This window comes from Cervus elaphus, chromosome 11 (assembly GCF_910594005.1).
Source record: "Cervus elaphus chromosome 11, mCerEla1.1, whole genome shotgun sequence".
In the NCBI taxonomy this organism is placed as follows: domain Eukaryota; kingdom Metazoa; phylum Chordata; class Mammalia; order Artiodactyla; family Cervidae; genus Cervus; species Cervus elaphus.
In genome coordinates, this window is record NC_057825.1 from 60,299,527 (window position 1) to 60,319,084 (window position 19,558).

At 50.0% G+C, this 19,558-nt stretch overlaps 1 protein-coding gene across 1 annotated transcript in view; it reads left to right on the forward strand.

Moving 5' to 3' along the window:
* SH3RF3 (SH3 domain containing ring finger 3) overlaps positions 1–19,558 on the forward strand; it is a 156,639-nt gene that overhangs the window by 98,443 nt on the left and 38,638 nt on the right. Inside the window, exons 4-5 of the mRNA XM_043917908.1 lie at positions 83–436; positions 6,092–6,165. Coding sequence (XP_043773843.1) covers positions 83–436; positions 6,092–6,165 — 428 coding nt within the window. The remainder of the gene's footprint in view (positions 1–82; positions 437–6,091; positions 6,166–19,558) is intronic.

The following is a 19,558-nucleotide window of genomic DNA, read 5'->3' on the forward strand; positions in this document are numbered from 1 at the left end:
CTGGCAGCTTTGAGGCGTGAGCAGAAGGCTGGACGTGGGGTGCGGCTGCTGCTCACTGACCCTCCCCTTCCTGTCTCCTTAGCTCAATGATGCCGCCAAGCAGCTGATGGAGATGGACAAGCTGGGCCTGGCCTCGGCATCCGGCTGCCTTGCCTCCCTACCCTCTGACGCCGGCGCAGTGGCCAGCGTGGCCCCAGGTCCCACTTCTGGCAGCACGGGGGCGGTCAGCGCCTTCCAGCGGCGTGTGGACAGCAAGAAGAACGCCAAGAAGCGGCACTCCTTCACGGCGCTCAGCGTGACACACAAGTCCACCCAGGCCAGCGGCCACAGGCGCTCCATGGAGATCAGCGCCCCTGTGCTCATCAGCTCCAGCGACCCCCGGGCTGCGGCCAGGATTGGGGACCTGGTGCACCTGTCCCGCAGTGCTCCTGCCCAGGTAATGCCACGGCCTGTGACCTGGTGGTCCTCCTCAGCGCCACTCACTTCCCTCCCCCAGTCCCTGGGCGGGCATGAGAAGGCCAGGCACCTGTGCCTTTTGGGGTCCCAGCCTCAGGGCCTCCAAGCCCTGGTGGAGGTGAGTCTCCGTCTCAACCACAGCACTACACAGCCCTGGTGGACATGAGGGGCTTCTCAGGGGCCTGAGACAGCCTCTGAAGGTGCGATCCCAGCCCCCGAAGCCCTCTGACACAGGAGAAAGCCTGGATTAGCGCTCCTGTGTCTTGAACATCTCGTGAGCCTGGCCAATGTGCTCCCTGTAACCATGTGTCTATGGAGCCTGTCTGTGTGGGACGAGGCACCAGCTCCATCTACCAGGGAAGTCAAGGGAATTTGCTTTGCTCGCAGCCAACTAGCAGAGCCAGACTGGTTCTGCTTGCTGCATGAAAGGCCAGTCCATCAAGAGACAAGGTATTGGGGTCAGCAGCAGAGATGACCTGGGACCCATGTTCCTACAGTTACACTGGAAGGAAACATTATAACTAGGCTCGGGCCCTCAGTGAGGCCATCAAGAGGGGTGAGAGGTCAAGGGAAGCAGCTGTGCCCATCTCTGGACCCTTGTCACTCAGCTGTTGGGAGGAGGAAGGGGTGCGAGCGTTGTGAGTTAAGGGCAGGCCGGCAGGGCTGCAGGGCTTCCCTGGTGGCTCAGCAGTGAAGAATCACCTGCCAATGCAGGAGACACGGGAGGCAGGGGTTCCATCCCTGGGTCAGAAGATCCTTTGGAGAAGGAAATGGCAACCCACTCCAGTATGCTTGCCTGGGAGATCCCATGGGCAGAGAAGCCTGGTGGGTTACAGTCGATTGGCCACAAAGAGTTGGACACGACTGCACACTCACTTACAAGGCTGTGAATGGCAGGTGCCAATGTGGGTGGTGCTCGTGGGCGGTGGTCATGGGTGATGGACGCTTCTTGGTGGAAAAAGACCCCACCCGTTGACTCAAAGTCAAACCTTATGACGCCCCTGACAGGTCAGAAGTAGTCCTGTAACCACCTCCCTCATCCCAGCTCATTAGCACTTTGCGATTTTCAGTCCCGGACTGAATGGTCCCCAAGCTCCCCACTTTAGGGGCCCCTCCCCTTCAGAGTGACCCGGGGAGGCCTGTCCAGCTCTTGGCCCGGCTGTGGCCCAGCAGGACGAGGGCAGGGGCTGGAGGTGTGTCCTATCATCCCAGACGGCACTCAAGTGGGTCGGGCAGCTTTTTGGCCTTTTGGAGCCTGCGACCTCGTGGTCTCTATTGCAGCTTCCCTCCACCCTGGGAGCCAGGAGAATCTTGTTGATCAAGGCAGGGGCGGCAGCGACCAGATGTGACCTCGGGTGGGTCTATGGACCTGAGCGGACCTGGAGCCAGAGGCTCAGGGCTGCGTTGAGAGTCTGTAGACCTGTCAGGGCCCCTTCAGGTGTGAGTGGAGCCACTTGAGGTGAGCTTGGCCTCCCATCGGCCTCTGTCTTGCGTGGCCAGCCAGCTTTCCCGGGGCTGATGGAGAGAACTGTGGATGTTCTGTTGGCACAGTGCAATGGCTCCTTCTCCCAGGACAGACCGTTTTCTTCAGATCCTCGGCCTCTGACCTCTAGCTGCTGGTGCGAGCTTGGCCAGCCCAGGCCAGGCTCTGCCAGGCCAGGCTCACCACCCAGACCCTGCCTCCAGTCACCCTGGCCCTGCAGGCTCTTGGCTGTTCTTCTTGGCACTAAGCAAAGAGTTTGGCTGTAAATGTTTTATTCTGAAGTTTTATTTGGGAAGCATGTTCCTGAGAATCTTTTACACCCTGTGTTCCAGGGTGGTAGCAAGTGATGAGTGAACTTGCCCATTTCGCAGCTCCTCATGGTGATGACAGTGTTATTTGGACACATACTAAAATGAAAGTGAGATGTTTCTTCTTAGGGTCTTGGTCTGCGTCAGGAAAGTGATTTAGAGCCCCTTTTAGCAGGGGTGCAGTCCACCAACCCACAGACGGTTTTCCCTTTTATTAATCCCAGTGGGAAATTAAAGGCCTGGTTCCCGGCTACTGCTCAGGGGCCCCGGAAACGCCACAGTGCGGCCTCCGGCGTCTGGTAACAACCTGACGGTTTAGAATCACGTCTTCTGGGACTCGTCATAGACTCCTGTCAAATACTCCGTGGGCCACTGCTGAACGAGGCTAGATGGGTCACTGGGGTCGGCCGCCCCGTGGTTAGTGGCCCCGAGGACTGTGCCACCCACGTCCTCACCCTGCTGGCGGCTCCCCTGGTCGGGTTGTGCTAGCCTCTGGGGCTGAGTCCCAGCGCGCGGCCATTAGGAGTCTACTGAATAGATGCCGCTTCATCTCAGCGGACACCTTCCCGCGACGGGTCAGGCAGGCACAGGGCGGGGCCGGGAAGGAGCGGCGGGATGGAGGGAGGGTGGGGCCGGGCCGGGCCGGGCCAGGCCGGGCCGGGCCGGGCGCAGGGCGAGCCGTCACCAGGAGGCAGGAAGAGCCTGTCCCAGGGCTGCGTTCCCAATCATTTTTATCTGAAAGCACTGGAGCCGTCTCCTTCCTTCCTTCATCCCTGCCCAGTTCCCTCACCCCTACCAAGCCCTCGCTAATTCCTTCAGGCCCAGAATCATTTAAAAGTAAGTCATTAAAAATCAAAGCGGAATCAGCCTCCAGCCCTCAGCTAGAAGACAGGCCCCAGACCCTGCGGGAAGCCTGTTCAACGTGGTCACAGCGGAGGGCATGGAGCTGCACTGAACGACCTCAAACAGACTTTCTGCGCCTCTGGTAGGCGCCGTCCTCCAGGGTGGGCTGCCATGACTTGGAGCCACATGGGATGCCATGACTTGGAGCCACATGGGATGCCTGGTGCTTCCGAGCCCTTGATCCTGATGCCTTGTCTCCCCTGGGGTTAGCAGAGGCCTGCCTGCCAGGCTTCTGGAGGGGCCCCCATGTCTGCGGCCGCGTCCTCCTTCGCTGGGCCTGTGTCCTCGGCTGCCAGCGGGGGACAGCCCTCCACCCTCTCTCAACAGGAACAGAGGTGAAGACAGAACTCGGAGGGGGATGGGTGGGATCCTGCCCCACCAGGAAGTCCCAGCGGGGCTCCCACCACTGGGTACAATGTCAAAGGGGCCTTCATCTGGGCTCCATGCTGCAGGGAACTATTGGAGCCCCAGCTCAGTGGGCTTGGTCTTAGATGTTCTTCATCTCGACCTTGACCTTGGGAAAAGGGGTTATCACAGGTGTGGCTTCTCATGCCTGCATCCCTGCTCTAATGGAGGGTCTGCCCTGAAATCCCACTTATTTGCTTTGTGGCCTCTGTCATGTCAGATCTCAGCTGAGGGCCAGGTGTCCAGGGAGGGCCGGCACTGCTCCCCTGTGGGTCCTGTAGGGCATCCTCGTGGCCCCAATGCTGGGTGAGCGCCCCGTCCTCCTGCCCCCAGCATCCGTCATCCAGAGTGACGGGCCAGGTCCATAGGTTCAGCTCTGAGGCTCAGAGCTCAGCCACGCCAGCCTATCCCTCCTCTGGCCGGGAGGTGGAGGCAGCCTCATCTGAGCTTGTCTCCTCCGGGTGAATCATGGCCAGCGTGGCTGGAGAGCAGTGAGGTGCAGAGAGACACCGGGGAAGGCTACCTCCAGGCACAGCAGGATTCAGCAGCCACGCCAGGTCATGGGGCTTCATGTGTGGTGCCTGTTGGCTGGTAGCTGTTTCAGGAGGCTTTATTTGCACAGGAGCCCTCTGATAAGAGCTGGGTTGTGAGTCTAGCTCCATCCAAGCCAGTCACCTTGTGGGTCCTGCCGCCCGGCTGAGGCCCTCCAACAGCACTGTGGCCACAGTGCCTGGATTTGGTTAGCAGAGTGGCTGATCTGCAGGGTCACCCCACAGTCCTCTCCTGGCTCCTCCTAGCCCCCCACTAAGGTGACATGTATGGAATCCAGGAAACATGCGGTCACATCAACCAAAGCTTGATCTTGAAACAGACCTCAGATAATTGAACTGTCATTCTGTGTATCTCACTTTGAAAATGTATTGGAACCACTCACTGTTGACAGTAAAATGATGGAAAACCTGAACAATTTTTAAAAAATTAACTCAAATCCCAACTCTGTAAGTACCAGCTTTATCATCTGTATGTAAATTTCCCAATGGAAGCATACTTCCTTTTATAGAAACAAGCTAAACCTGGGTGTCCAGCTCCCTCACCCAGTCCTGTTCGATGTGCTCCATGCAGTTGTCCACACCCACCTGTGCAGGTCCTTCTCCCTGTTGTGTGGGGCATGCTGGTTGGCAGACAGAGTCTTGGGTCAGCCTCTGTCCTTCCTCCGCCCTTTCTCGAGGCTGAATCTTCACCTCTGACCTCCAGTGGCTGCAGAAAGAATGAAGCCAGCATTTCCTTGCTCGCAGCTGTGAATTACTGTGTCTAATATTCTAACTCACCTGGAAGGTGAGACCCCTCAGTGGCCATTTCCTCATCCCTCCAGGCCCTGTCTTCACTACTTGATTCTTGGGGACCAGGCTTCACAGTCTTGTCTGGTGCCCAGCTGTTCTGAGTGGGGTGCACCCCATCCCTGTCGCTGAGCTGTGGTCGGGGCAGAAGTCAGGGCCCGAGGGTGTAATGCACCTAGGTTTGCAGGCTGAGAGCTCAGGGCTCAGGGACCCTGTGCTGATCCTGAATGCACATGTCCAGGCTGTGCCCCCACTCCCCAGCCCCTGGTTGGCTTCCCGCTGCGTCATCCTCAGGATCCAAGCACATCAGACTCACTGTGTCCAGCGCCCAGTCCGTGACCTCCCCTGGGTCTCATACTCCCCACTCCCTTCACTCAGCATCTCTGTCCTGCCAGTCACTAAGGACGGAGACTCAATGCTCTTTGTCTTGCACACCATTCCTCGCCCGAATCCACTTTTCCTGTTGGTAGAGGGGGAATGATGGCCCCAAATATGTCCACTCCTGATCCCCAGAATCTGTGAGTGTTGCCTTCCTTGGCAGGAGACCAGGAAATGGAGCTAGGAGATAGTCCTGGACCCTCTGGGCCATTGTAACTTCAGGGTCCTTCTGAGAGGAGTCCAGAGGGTCAGAGTCAGCAAGAAGCAAGAAGACTGACCCCCAGGGTCCTCCCCTGTTGAGTTTCCTGGAGCCGCTGTAGCAAACCGGGTGGACTGGCTCCTTTTGCCTCAACCAGCCCCTCAGCAGCTCACCGTGTGCCAGGCACTCGGCAGGAATCACCTGCGAGGAGCCGTCCCTCCGTCATCTTGCAGAGTGGACCCTTGAGGCTTTGCGCGCCTGGTCAGGCGAGATGCCGTGTTTCACATCCTGTCCGCTCTAGCCACTGTGTTCGCTGTGGAAGGACTGGTTTTCCTTAGTGCTCAGGGATGTGGTTTTAAATAAGCTTACATCTTGAAGCATGAAAAGTTTTGTCTGGCTTTTCTTGGACAAACACAGGAGTAACTAATTCAAGTCCTGAAAATAAAGTCAGCCCTCTCCCCGACCCCCCATCTCCTTGCACGTTGAATGCTGCATCCGCTGTCCAACCAGACGTGGGCAGGCACGGTTTCCTGAGCTGCTGTGGGAAGGACAGGGTTCACTGGCTGCCAGGCTGCCCTGGGAGCCTGCAGTCCGCTCACTGTGTCCTCTTGTCTGTTTCCAGGACTCCTCGGCCGGATCCACCCCAGCGACTGAACAGCAGAGCATTGCTCCCAGAGTCCAGCTGCCTCTCAATGTGTGAGCTGTCACTTATGTGTTGGGGCCCCAGCTTTCAGTACCTACCCCCACCCTACTAGTGTGTCCGTGTGGGGTTTTCTAGTTGTCACCCACTTGGTTCTGAGCTCTCAGGACTGCTGATGGGGCAGCCTGTAGAGCAGATTGGCAGGTTCATCAGCGTCTGTGCTTCTCCAACATTCGGTGAGAGCAGGAAGGTGGCCCAGACATTTGATGACACCAACTGATCACTCAGGAAAGGGCCCCAGAGGCCCCTGAGTAGGTGGTCGTGGGCCCCATGGGGCAGAGGATGACCGGAGAAGCGGGTGCCACCAATGGCCCAGACGCAGCCTACGGCCGTCCCATTCCCCAAAACGAGCTGCTTGTCATCACCAAATCGAGCCAGATGAACGCTGCTGGGAAGTGAAATGTCTGTCTGTTAGGAGAATCTGCTCTTGTTAAATGACAGCTTATAAAAGATGTGCCATTTAACATCACCGTTCAAGAGCGTTCTGAAGAGCACCTTGCCGGCTGCTGTCAAGTAACTGCTGTTCAGCTACTTGAACAAACATTTAAGGTGGAGAATGTGAATCCGGCAAACAATGTGGCAGGGTGGAAAGCTCCCAGGGTCCAGAATGGCCAGAGTGTCAGCCTGTGTCGCTGCAGAACACTGAGGGTCTCGAGCACGCGAGGCTGTCACAGTGCAGCCTGCCTGTCTTAGGTAGGATTCCCAGCTGGCGACTGCGTCCGTCCGCTCTGCAGGCTCGGCTTCTCTGCAGAGTCCAGTCCCGACTCGCGCCCTCTTCTGGTGGCAGATGGGAATCCCCGGACGCCTCCTTTACAAGCTCGCCCTGTGGGAACTGGGTTCTTGCCTCAACCGACCCAACCAAGTGCCTGGGGACCCGCCCTTTGACACAGCTTCTTGAGGGGACGGTTAGTAGGTGCTGTCTAGAGTCTTCAGGGAGAAATTCAGGACAGCACTGGACAGGAGGCGCTCCCTTCCAGCCAGGTCTCTGCTTCTTACTGGGGACAGGGCACCAGGGCAGGCCGGGCAGTCGTCTCGCTCTTCAAAACTGGGTGCCAGACCCTTTTCTGAAGAAGCAGCCTGTTCTGTGGGAGACAGTGGGGCTCCTGTCACTTCCTGAGTGCGAGGCGGGACAGGAGAGCTCTTCAAGGACAAGCCCAGGGGTTTCGTCTTGGCATCCCCAACAAGGTGCCTGACATGCAGGCTCTCAGGAGCTGTTCCCTTGTTCAGAGACAGCCAGTCTTCCCTGCTGGATGCTGAGGGTCCTGGTGGCAGCCCACCCCCTGCTCTCGTGCCCCAGTCAGCCACCCAAGGAGGCAGCTCTGCCTCGGAACCCAAAAGGTTACCAGTTCCCGGAGTATCACCCCAGAGAGCCATCAGAACATTCTGGAGGCCTCAGCCACCTAAGGACCCTCCGTATCACAGGGAGCTTAAGTTTGGGGCAGAGTGTGTAGGGACTTATTTCTCCCCCAGATCTCCGCCGCCCTGGGGCTTGAGGGGTCAGTGTGGTCCCCAACCCGCTGCCCACTCCCTCTGCCTCACCCCAGATCATGGCTGTTTGGGTGGAGATCTTCATTTAGCTGACAGAAGGGAGTCCGATCCATCTTTCAAAGGATAATGAGCATTTTGCAGGAATGTGTCTGCTGGTCATGGTGGTCGTCACCTGGATGGTGGCCAGCGGGAGTTTAACTGGCTACTGCACCTTAATGTGTGTATTCTGTAGCTCTATCTTTTGAAATACAGCTTTCTTCTTTTCTCAGGGTTTCTTTGGATCTTTGATGTCTTTTGTGATTTCATGCAAATTGTAGATTTGTTTTAGTTCTGTGAAAAATGCCATTGAAATTTTCATAGGGATTGCATTGAACCTATAGACTGTCTTGGGTGGTATGAACATTTTAACAATATTTACTGTTCTAATCCTTGAGCACAAAATATCTTTCCATTTATTGTGTCTTCAGTTTCTTTGATCAATGTCTTATAGTTTTCATTGTTTTCACCTCCTTGGTTAAATTTATTCCTAGATATTTTATTCTTTTTGATGCAGTTGTGAATGGGATTGTATTCTTCATTTTTCTTTTGGATAGTTTGTTGCTAGATTTCTATATATTAATATCATATGCTGCAACTTTATTAAATTCATTGAAGATTTCATCTAGTTTTTTTGTGGCATCTTCTGGATTTTCTATGTATAGTATCATGTCATCTGCAAACAGTGACAGTTTTACTTCTTCTTTTCCCGCATGGATTTCTCTTTCTTTTTCTTGTCTGATTGCTATGATGAAGACTTCCAGTATTATGTTGAAAAAAAGTGGCAAGAGTGGGCATCCGTGTGTAGTTCCTGATCTTAAAGGAAATGCTTTTAGCTTCTCACTGTTGAGTATTATGTCTTGTTTTTGGTGTTTTTCAGTCGCTAAGTCATTTCTGACTTTGCAACCCCATGGACTGCCACACACCAGGCTCCCCTGTCATCCACTGTCTCCTGAAGTTTGCTCAAACTCATGTCCTTTGAACTGGTGGTGGTATCTAACCATCTCATCCTTTGCTGTCCCCTTCTCCTTTTGCCTTCAGTCTTTCCCAGCATCAGGGTCTTTTCTGTTGTCGACTCTTCTCATCAGGTGGCCAAAATATTGGAGCCTCAGCACTGGTCCTTCCAATGAATATACAGGGTTGATTTCCTTTAGAATTGACTGGTTTGATTTCCTTGCAGTTCAAGGGACTGTCAAGTCTTCTCCAGTACTATCATTTGAAAGCATCAATTCTTCAGTGCTAACCTTCTTTATGGTCCAGCTCTCACATCTGTACGTGACTATGCTTTGACTATATGGACCTTTGTCAGCAAAGTGATGTCTCTGCTTTTTAATATGCTGTCTAGGTTTGTCATAACTTTCCTTCCAAGAAGCAAGCATCTTTTAGTTTCATGGCTACAGTCACCATCTGCAGTGATTTTGGAGCCCAAGAAAAGAAAATCTGTCACTGTTTCCACTTTTCCCCCTTCTATTTACCATGAAATGATGGGACCACATGCCATGATCTTAGATTTTTTGAATGTTGAGTTTTAAGTCAGCTTTTTCACTTTCATCAAGAGGCTCTTTAGTTCCTCTTTGCTTTCTGCCTTTAGAGTGGTATCATCTGCCTATCTGAGGTGGTTGATATTTCTCCTGGAAGTCTTGATTCCAGCTTGTGCTTCATCCAGCCTTGCATTTCACATGATGTAGTCCTCATATAAGTTAAATAAGCAGGGTGACAATATACAGCTTTGGCATACTCCTTTCCCAGTTTGGAACCAGTCTGTTGTTCCATGTCCAGTTCTGACTGTTGCTTCTTGACCTGCATACAGATTTCTCAGGAGGCAGGTCAGGTGGTCTGGTATTCCCATGTCTTGAAGAATTATTCAGTTTGCTGTGATCCACACAGTCAAAGGCTTTAGTACAGTCAATGAAGCATATGTTTTTCTGGAATTCCCTTGCTTTCTCTACGATCCAAGGAATGTTGGCGATATGATCTCTGGTTCCTCTGCCTTTTCTAAAACCAGCTTGTACATCAGGAAGTTCTTGGTTCACATATTGCTAATGCCTAGCTTGAAGGATTTTGAGCATAAACTTACTAGCATGTGAAATGAGCACACTTGTACGGTAGCTTGATCATTCTTTGGCATTGCCCTTTGGGATTGGAATGAAAACTTACCTTTTCCAGTCCTGTGGCTACTGCTGAGTTTTCCAAATTTGCTGATATATTGAGTGCAGCACTTTGACAGCATCATCTTTTAGGATTTGAAAAGCTCAGCTGAAATTCCATCACCTCCACTAGCTTTGTTTGTAGAAATGCTTTCTAAGGCCCACTTGACTTAACATTCCAGGATGTCTGGCTTTAAGTGAGTGACCACACCAACACAGTTATCTGGATCGTTAAGATCTTTTTTGTATAGTTCTTCTGTGTATTCTTGCCACCTCTTTTTAATCTCTTCTGCTTCCGTTAGGTCCATACCATTTCTGTCCTTTGTTGTGCCCATCCTTGCATGAAATGTTCCCTTTATACTTCCAGTTTTCTTGAAGAGATCTCTAATCTTTCCCATTTGATTGTTTTTCTTCTATTTCTTTGCACTGTTCATTTAAGAAGACCTTCTTATCTCTCTATGCTATTCTCTGGAATTCTGCATTCAGTCGGGTCAGTCAGTCAGTTCAGTCGCTCAGTCGTGTCCAACTCGTTGTGACCCCATGGACTGCAGCACCCCAGGCCTCCCTGTCCATCACCAACTCCTGGAGTTTACTCAAACTCAGGTCCATTGAGTCGGTGATGCCATCCAACTATCTCATCTTTTGTCATGCCCTTGTTCTCTCGCCTTCAATCTTTCCCAGCATCAAAGTCTTTTCTAATGAGTCAGCTCTTCGCATCAGGTGGCCAAAGTATTGGAGTTTCAGCTTCAGCATCAGTCCTTCCAATGAATATTCAGGACTGATTTCCTTTAGGATGAACTGGTTGGATCTTCTTGCAGTCCAAGGGACTCTCAAGAGTCTTCTCCAACACCACAGTTCAAAAGCATCAATTCTTTAGCATTCAGCTTTCTTTATAGTCTAACTCTCACATCCATACATGACTACTAGAAAAACCATAGCTTTGACTAGATGGACCTTTGTTGGCAAAGTAATATCTCTGCTTTTTAATACACTCTCTAGGTTGGTCATAACTTTTCTTCCAAGGAATAAATGTCCTTTTATTTCATGGCTGCAGTCACCATCTGCAATGATTTTGGAGCCTCCCAAAATAAAGTCTGCCACTGTTTCCACTGTTTCCCCATCTATTTCCCATGAAGTGATGGGACCAGATGCCATGATCTTTGTTTTCTGAATGTTGAGCTTTACGCCAACTTTTTCACTCTCCTCTTTCACTTTCTGCCATAATGGTAGTGTCATTTGCATATTTGAGGTTATTGATATTTCTCCCAGCCATCTTGATTCTAGCTTGTGCTTCATCCAGCCCAGGGTTTCTCATGATGTACTCTGCGTATAAGTTAAATAAACACAGGGACAATATACAGCCTTGATGTACTCCTTTTCCTATTTGGAACCAGTCTGTTGTTCCATGTCAAGTTCTACCTATTGCTTCCTGACCAGCATACAGGTTTCTCAAGAGGCAGGTCAGGTGGTCTGGTATTCCCATCTCTTTCAGAATTTTCCACAGTTTATTGTGATGCACACAGTCAAAGGCTTTGGCATAGTCAATAAAGCAGAAATAGATGTTTTTCTGGAACTCTCTTGCTTTTTCGATGATCCAGCGAATGTTGGCAATTTGATCTCTGGTTCCTCTGCCTTTTCTAAAACCAGCTTGACCATCTGGAAGTTCACAGTTCATGTACTGTTGAAGCCTGGCTTGGAGAATTTTGAGCATTACTTTGCTAGCGCGTGAGATGAGTGCAATTGTGCAGTAGTTTGAGCATTCTTTGGCATTGCCTTTCTTTGGGATTGGAATGAAAACAGACCTTTTCCAGTCTTGTGGCCACTGCTGAGTTTTCCAAATTTGCTGGCATATTGAGTGCAGCACTTTCACAGCATCATCTTTTAGGATTTGAAATAGCTCAACTGGAATTCCATCACCTCCACTAGCTTTGTTCGTAGTGATGCTTCCTAAGGCCCACTTGACTTTACATTCTAGGATGTCTGGCTCTAGGTGAGTGATCACACCGTCGCGATTATCTGGGTCATGAAGTCTTCTTTGTACAGTTCTTCTGTGTATTCTTGCCACCACTTGTTAATAACTTCTGCTTCTGTTAGGTCCATACCATTTCTGTCCTTCATTGAGCCCATCTTTGCATGAAATGTTCCCTCGGTATCTCTAATTTTCTTGAAGAGATCTGTGGTCTTTCCCATTCTATTGTTTCCCTCTATTTCTTTGCACTGATCACTGAGGAAGGCTTTTTTATCTCTCCTTGCTATTCTTTGGAACTCTGCATTCAAATGGGTATATCTATCCTTTTCTCCTTTGCTTTTGCCTTCTTTTCTTTTCACAGCTATTTGTAAGGCCTCTTCAGACAGCCATTTTGCTTTTTTTCATTTCTTTTTCTTGGGGATGGTCTTGCTCCCTGTCTCGTGTACGATGTCACAAACCTCCATCCATAGTTCTTCAGACACTCTGTCTATCAGATATCAGTCGGATATATCTTTCCCTTTATCCTTTGCCTTTTACGTCTCTTCTTTCCTCAGCTATTTGTAAAGCCTCTGTAGATGATCACTTTGCCTTCTTGCATTTCTTTTTCTTTGGGATGGTTTTGATCACTGCCTCCTGTTATGTACAATGTTATTGTACAGGACGAACACAAACCTCCATCCATAGTTCTTCAGGCACACTGTCCACCAGATCTAATCCCTTGAATCTGTTCGTCACCCCCACTGTGTCATCATGAGGGATTTGATTTTAGGTCATACCTGAATGGCCTAGTAGTTTTCCCTACTTTCTTCAATTTAAGCCTGACTTTTGCAGTAAGGAACTAATAATCTGAGCCAACTCCAGGTCTTGTTTTTGCTGACTGTATAGAGTTTCTCCATCTTCAGCCCTAAAGAATATAATCAGCCTGATTGTGGTATTGACCACGTGGTGATGTCCGTGTGTAGAGTCGTCTCTTCTGTTATTGGAAGAGGGTGTTTGCTATGACCAGTGTGTTCTCTTGATGTTAGCTGCAGGCTTATCATATATAGCTCTTATGTTGAGATATGCTTGTTCAGTATCCACTTTGTTAAGAGTTTTTATCATAAGTAGATATTGAATTTTGTCAAACATTTTTTCCAATATTTACTGAGATGATCATATGGTTTTTATTCTTCAGTTTGTTAAAGTGGAGTATCAGTCACACTGATTTGCAGATGTTAAGCCATTCTTGCATCCCTGGAATAAGTCCATTTGGTCACAACGTATGAACCTTTTAGTATATTTTTGAATTTGCTTTGCTAACATTTTTAAAGATCTTTGCACCTATGTTGGTCACAAGCAACCTGCAATTTGTTATTAAATCTTTGAATGTTTTGTGGAATTTATCAGTGAAGCCCTACCTCAGGAAACACGAAAAATCTCAAAGAAATAATCGAATCTTACACCTACAGGAACTAGAAAAAAGAAGGAAAAACAAAACCCAATGTTAATAGAAGGAAGGAAATAATAAATATCAGAGCAGAAATAAATGAAATAGAGACTAAGAAAATGACAGAAATGATCAGTGAAACTAAGATTATTTCTTTGAGATTTTTTTTCTTGGGAGAATTTTGATCACAAACTTAATCTGCTAACTTGTAATCAGTCAGTTCAGATTTTCTCTTTCTTCATGGTTCCGTCTTGGAAGATTATATGTTTCTAGAAATCTTTTCATTTCTTCCAGGTTGTTGGCATATGATTGTTCTCATTAGTCTCTTATGATCCTTTATATTTCTGTGGTGTCAGTTATAATTTATTTTTTCCTTTCTGATTTTATTGTTTGGACCAGTTCTTTTTTTTTTCTTGATAAGCCTAACTAGAAGTTGGAGAATTTATCTTTTCAAAGAACCAGCTCTTAATCTCACTGATCATTTCTGTTGTTTTCTGTTGATCTGTTGATCATTTCTGTTTAGGTGTAAGTTTCGATTATTTGAGATTTTTCATTTCCTGAAGTAGGCTCATATCACTATAAACTTCCCTCTTAGAACTGCTTTTGCAGTGATCCATAGATTTTGGATCACTGTGGTTCCATTTTCATTTGTTTCTAGGTATTTTAAAAATTTCTTCTTTGATATTTTTTTTCAGTGGCCCATTCATGTTCTTTAATTTTGATGTTTTTTTTTTGTTTGTTTTCTCCAATTTTTCTTTTGATTGATTTCCCACAATTGTGGTCAAGAAGATGCTCGATATGATTTCCATCTTTGTAAATTCATGGAGGACTGTTTGTAAACTGATGTGATTTATCCTGGAGAACCTTCTGTGTATGCTTGAGAAGAATATGCATCCTGATGCTTTTGGATGGACTGTTCTGTATGTGTCCATTAGGTCCACTAGGTCCATTCTTCTGGGTTTGGTGTGAGCATCCTTATGACCATTACTGTTAACTCTTTAATGGGTAGATTGCTTATTTCTATTTTGTTTAGTTCTTTCTCTGAGGCTTTACCTTTTCTTTCAGTTGCAACATACACTTCTGTCTCCTCATTTTGCCTGATTCTCTGAGTTTGTGTCTGTGTATTAGTAAATCAGCTGTGTCTCCATGTCTTGAAGGAGTGGCCTTGTTTAGGAGACATCCTGTGGGGCCCAGAGGCAGGCACACGAGGGTCCCCTCTGTGGGCAGTGTGTCCCCCCGCTGTTGTGGGGGGCTGTAGTTACTGCTTAGGCATGCTGGTGTGTGGGCCCAGCCACAGCAGCTGCTGGACAGTGGTGGGCAGAGTTCTCACTCAGCCAGGGTGAGACCTCACCTAGGTGCAGGGGTGAGTGGGCTTCATCAGGGCATACCCACTGATGCTGACAGGTTAGGTTTTGGTGTTCAGTCACTCAGTTGCATCCAACTCTTCTCGACCTAAAGGACTGTAACACACCACGCTTCCCTGTCCTTCACTGTCTCCCAGAGTTTGCTCAAACTCATGTCCATTGAATCGGTGATTCTATCCAACCATCTCATCCTCTGTCTTCCCTTTCTGCTCCTGCCTTCAATCTTTCCCAGCATCAGGGTCTTTTCTAATGAGTCAACCCGTGTATCAGGTAGTCAAAGTATTGGAGCTTCAGCTTCAGCATCAGTCCTTCCAATGAATATTCAGGATTGATTTCCTTTAGGATTGACTGGTTTGATCTCCTTGCAGTCCAAGGAGATTCAAGTCTTACAATCCAAGACTCTCGAGAGTCTTCTCCAACACCATAGTTCAAAAGCTTCAATTCTTCAGCACCCAGCTTTCTCTATAGTCCAACTTTCACATCCATACATGATTACTAGAAAAACCATAGCTTTGACTAGACAGACCTTTGTTGGCAAAGTAATATCTCTGCTTTTTAATATACTGTCTAGGTTTGTCATAGCTTTTCTTCTAAGAAGCAAGCATCTTTTAATTTCATGGCTGAAGTCACCATCCACAGTGATTTTGGAGCCCAAGAAAATAAAGTCTGTCACTGTTTCTATTGTTTCCCCATCTACTTGCCATGAAGTGATAGGACCGGATGCCATGATCTTCGTTTTTTGAATGTTGAGGTTTTTTTTTTTTTTGAATGTTGAGTTTTAAGCCAGCTTTTTCCACTCTCCTCTTTCACCTTCAAGAGGCTTTTTATTTTTTTTATTTATTTATTTTTTCAAGAGGCTTTTTAGTTCCTTTTCGCTTCCTGCCATAAGGGTGGTGTCATCTGCATATCCGAGGTTATTGATATTTTTGCCAGTATGAAAAGGCAAAAAGATATGACAAGTTAGATGGAACATTCCAAAATTGTACCCACTGGGTGGCATAAGCAAGATAGCCTGCAATTTCTGAAATGGCTCCGGCTAGTGAGTCAGTCCCCAGGGAGCATCCCGCCTGGTTCCTGACCCCTGGCAGATGCTGCCACATTATTCAGTGGCCTGCGCGCTATTCAGTCTGGTATTTTTACACTGGTTTCTGGGTTGAATGAGTCTGCATACAGGCCCATCGAGAGCACGTTTTCCATTCCAGGTGCTTCTGTAGTTTTCCTGGTATTTTATGTCGGTTTTCAAAGCCAGGTATTTGGGGGGACTGGTCTCTCCTGAGCAGGATTGAGGGGTTGGGTCCCCTCTGACTGGACCATGGTGGCTGGCGAGGGGTTTCCTGGAGAGTCCATCTCTCTGTCTCCTGTGCTCTCTGTTGTCCTTCTGCCCTTAGTGGTGGAGGCTCTGTCCATCCAGGGTTCAAGTCCGTCTCTGAAGAGGTGGTCCCTTAATGTGGCTGTGGGTTTGCTGTGTTCCTGGGAAAAGACAAGTTCAGGAGTGTCCTGTGCCGCTATCTGGAACCCTTTCCTTAGCTGATCCTGTTGATCAAAGGTCAGCAAGTAGGCACATGTTTTGCTGGCCTGAGTCCATGCGGCACTGGCACCTAGAGGAGCAGGAGCAGGCTCTTTGCAGGAGGATGGGAGAGAATCTCACTATTTCAGAAGAAATGAGCAAGCTGTCATATGGAGGCAGAAGGGTGTGAAGTTAATGAAGGCGCTAAAATTCTTTAATCACTGCTTGATTAGAGTCTATAGACAATTAGCAGCAAGTGAAGATCTTCCATAGAGAAGAGCAGTTATGTGGTGAGTGGCGGCTGTTCCCAGCAGACTGCTTATGGGAACACAGCTGCAAGTAGAGGCTGGGCGGCCACAGCTGCTGCGTGTCCAGACTGCATGCTGTCCAGCCAAGGGTGCCAGGGAAGGGGCTGACGTGCCCCCAGACTCACTCCCCTGGGGCTGCGTCAGCCTGGAGGAGGGGACACCTCTTCCAATGGGGAGGAGAGCCCCCTGCCGGCCACCCGGCCGTGGGGAGAGCATTGTGAACCAGACCTCCCTGAACCAAGTACCTTCAGTTCTTGCCTGAACCAAGTACCTTCAGTACCAGCCTTGTGAGTGAATCCACTGAGACAAATGAATCCCAAGCCAGTTCTGGAGCAGCCGGCACTGTGTCCTCTATGGAGGCATGTGCAGAGCTGAAGTCCTTTGGAAGGAGTAGAGAGGGAGCGGAGGAGGAGTGGACAGGAGGCGGAGGGGACAGGCAGGTGGAGTACCGGGAATCCTGCGGGCGCTACCTGGTTCTCCCGGCCTTGGGCTCTATGGGCATCGGCCTGCAGCTCCAAGGTCCAGCTGTGCACCCTCCAGGCTGGCGGGCACGGCCGAGGGGGTGGGGATAGAAGGGGTGCAGATGATGCACCCTTCCCTGTGGCCACACTTGGACTGGGACTGAGTGACCAGTGCACTGCAGAGACCACAGAGCTGCAGACATCAGGCTGGGAGCCGCCGGCCCCTCTGGAGCATCCCAGGTGTATGCATGAGCCACAGACAGACAAGCAGCCCCATGTGCAGGAAAAATGCTGGCAAGGCAATCTGGCTTCCCCTGTGGCATCGAAGGGAACAGGTTGGGAGGCCTAGGTGTGCCAGGTGAAGTCAGATTGGTTTACACTCCACCCCCCAGCAGTGCACACGGAAAGACTGAACTTGAACTGTTGAGACCAGAGAACAGATTGCTCCTCGGAGAATGAATTCACAATAAAGATGAAGACAGCGGGCCTCAGGGCCCCCTGCTCCGGGCCTCAGCCCAGCTTCCCATGGGGCCTACCAGGCCCTGGGGCCAAGAACAACTGCTTGCCTCCAACTCGCTGCATAAACAGAGACACTCCATCTTTTTGAACCTCAGTTTGTTCAGCTGTGAAATGAGTAAGTAGCCCAGCCTCAGAGCTCATGTGGGGCTCCAGCGAGACCATAACAGACTCTAGCTTCCACCCTGCCTGGACTCCAGACACCTGAGGAGGGTGGGCTCTGCACGCTGTCCCACAGGTGATGGCAGTGCCTCCTAAACAGAGTTCTGACTGATGATGGAGGAGGGTGCCCCATCCCTTGGGGTGAAGAGGTCCTTGGAAGCAAGCCTGTCTCCCTGCATGGTTAGCGCCTGAGGGTGCCAGGATCACTGGGCATCTAATAAATGAATGAACAGCTGAAACCGGAGGGAAACATCACCTCCTACTGCCATGACTCTAGAGGAGGCAGGACACAGGGTAAATCCAGATCTGCCTGCAGACTCCCTCACGACTCAGCTCAGCAGAGCCCGTGGTCCCAGAGGCGAGAGTGAGGGGCGGGAGGTGCCCCCACCCAATGGGGCCGGTAGTTGGTCCAAGTTTGGGGAGTCGGGTGGTGATTTCAGCCAAGTTCACTTCTGTTGCCCGCTTTCTGCCTTTATTACCTCATTAGGAACCACGGTGTGTTTCTCTAAAGTACAAGTGGGATTTTGAAAGAAGACTGTTTCGATGTAAAGGCTTAATCAGGCTGCCTTAAGGCCCACAGTCTGAAAATAACTCATTCTCACTGTGATGGGAAGATCCTGAGAGGTGAAAACAAACCTTGTTCCCTGAATGACTTGGGGATTCCAGAATTTTGAGTAGGATCATCAGCTCATCCCCAGAGATCACTCTGTCATCTGAAGGCCCCTCCCTGTATCACAGACAGACAGACAGACACACATACACACAGCTCGTCGGGTCTTTGCTACAGTTGCTAACACTTGTCTTATTTTTAGAAACTGGGTTGATGCCACTGTGGAAGTAGGTGCCAGTGGGCGCTGTGCTGGGTGTGGGGGAGGCTTGCCAGGTATGTGGGGGGACTATGCCATGTTGGGGGGAGGGCTGCCCTGGCTACTGGAACCTCTGAGCCTCTTGCTCACTGCCTGAGGTCCTTCTCTCTCCAGCAGGGCCAGCACTTCTCCCTCGGATGGCCCTCTGTCCACAGCTTCATGCTCCACAGGGCAGGTGGACAGTGCAGGTAGCCCCTGGAGTCACCTAGTCCTGGAGGCTGAGAGGGTGGCTAGGGGGCAAAGAAGGAGGCTCCTGGGGCCCAGCAGGGGCAGTGTGCCCACCAGGCCCATCCTGAAAGGAGGCCCAGGAGATGATACTTCTTAGAAATGCATCTTGGGACTTCCCTGTCCGTCCAGCGGTTAAGACTCCATGCTGCCATTACAGGGAGCACATGTTCGATCCCTAGTCAGGGAACTACGGTCCTACATGCCACATGGTTACAGCCAAAAAAAATTGTTTTAATGCATCTCGTTTCTTTGTTGGAGTGAAGCCCCCACCACTTTTCCTTCCCAGATCTTGCAAGCAGGATATTTGCCTGAAAACATTCTCTCTGTTAGGTCAAACCACCCCTTCCACAAACCCCCAGAGTAGCAAAGCACTTATCAGAGGTTCTGAGGGTGGCGCCAGGGGCTCAGGACGTTTCAAAGAGTCCTGGCAAATGAGGAGCACAGTGTCTAAGCCCCCGGCTAGGGCTCACACCACCAAGCTGTTAAAAAATCTTAAAAGTAGAATTTCAGTTAGTCACTGATCTTAAAAGTAGAATTTCAGTTAGTCACCTATCTAAGGAGTCCCTAATTGGGCTGGTTTTTCTTTAAAAGGGCCTCCAAATCTCCTCCAGTTTGCATGGATGGGTGAGTGGGCAGGTGGGACTAAACGAGGAAACCCATCCAAGGCTGTGTAGTTCACCCATTTTCCCTAAAGCCTTCTCTTGCCCAGAGCATCAGGTATTAATCAGAGAAAAGAGAACAAAATGGGCCCAGACAGCCGGCCCCCCATCTGGTCCTGGCAGGACTTCTCTGAGTTCAGCCTGCTGGTTGGTGAAGGGTGTGGAGCCCGTGGCTCCGGGGGTCTTTCCCCAGGGTCTCCTCCTGGTCCCTGGCTGCCCGCTAAGTGTGCAAGGGCGCCCTTCTGTGCATGG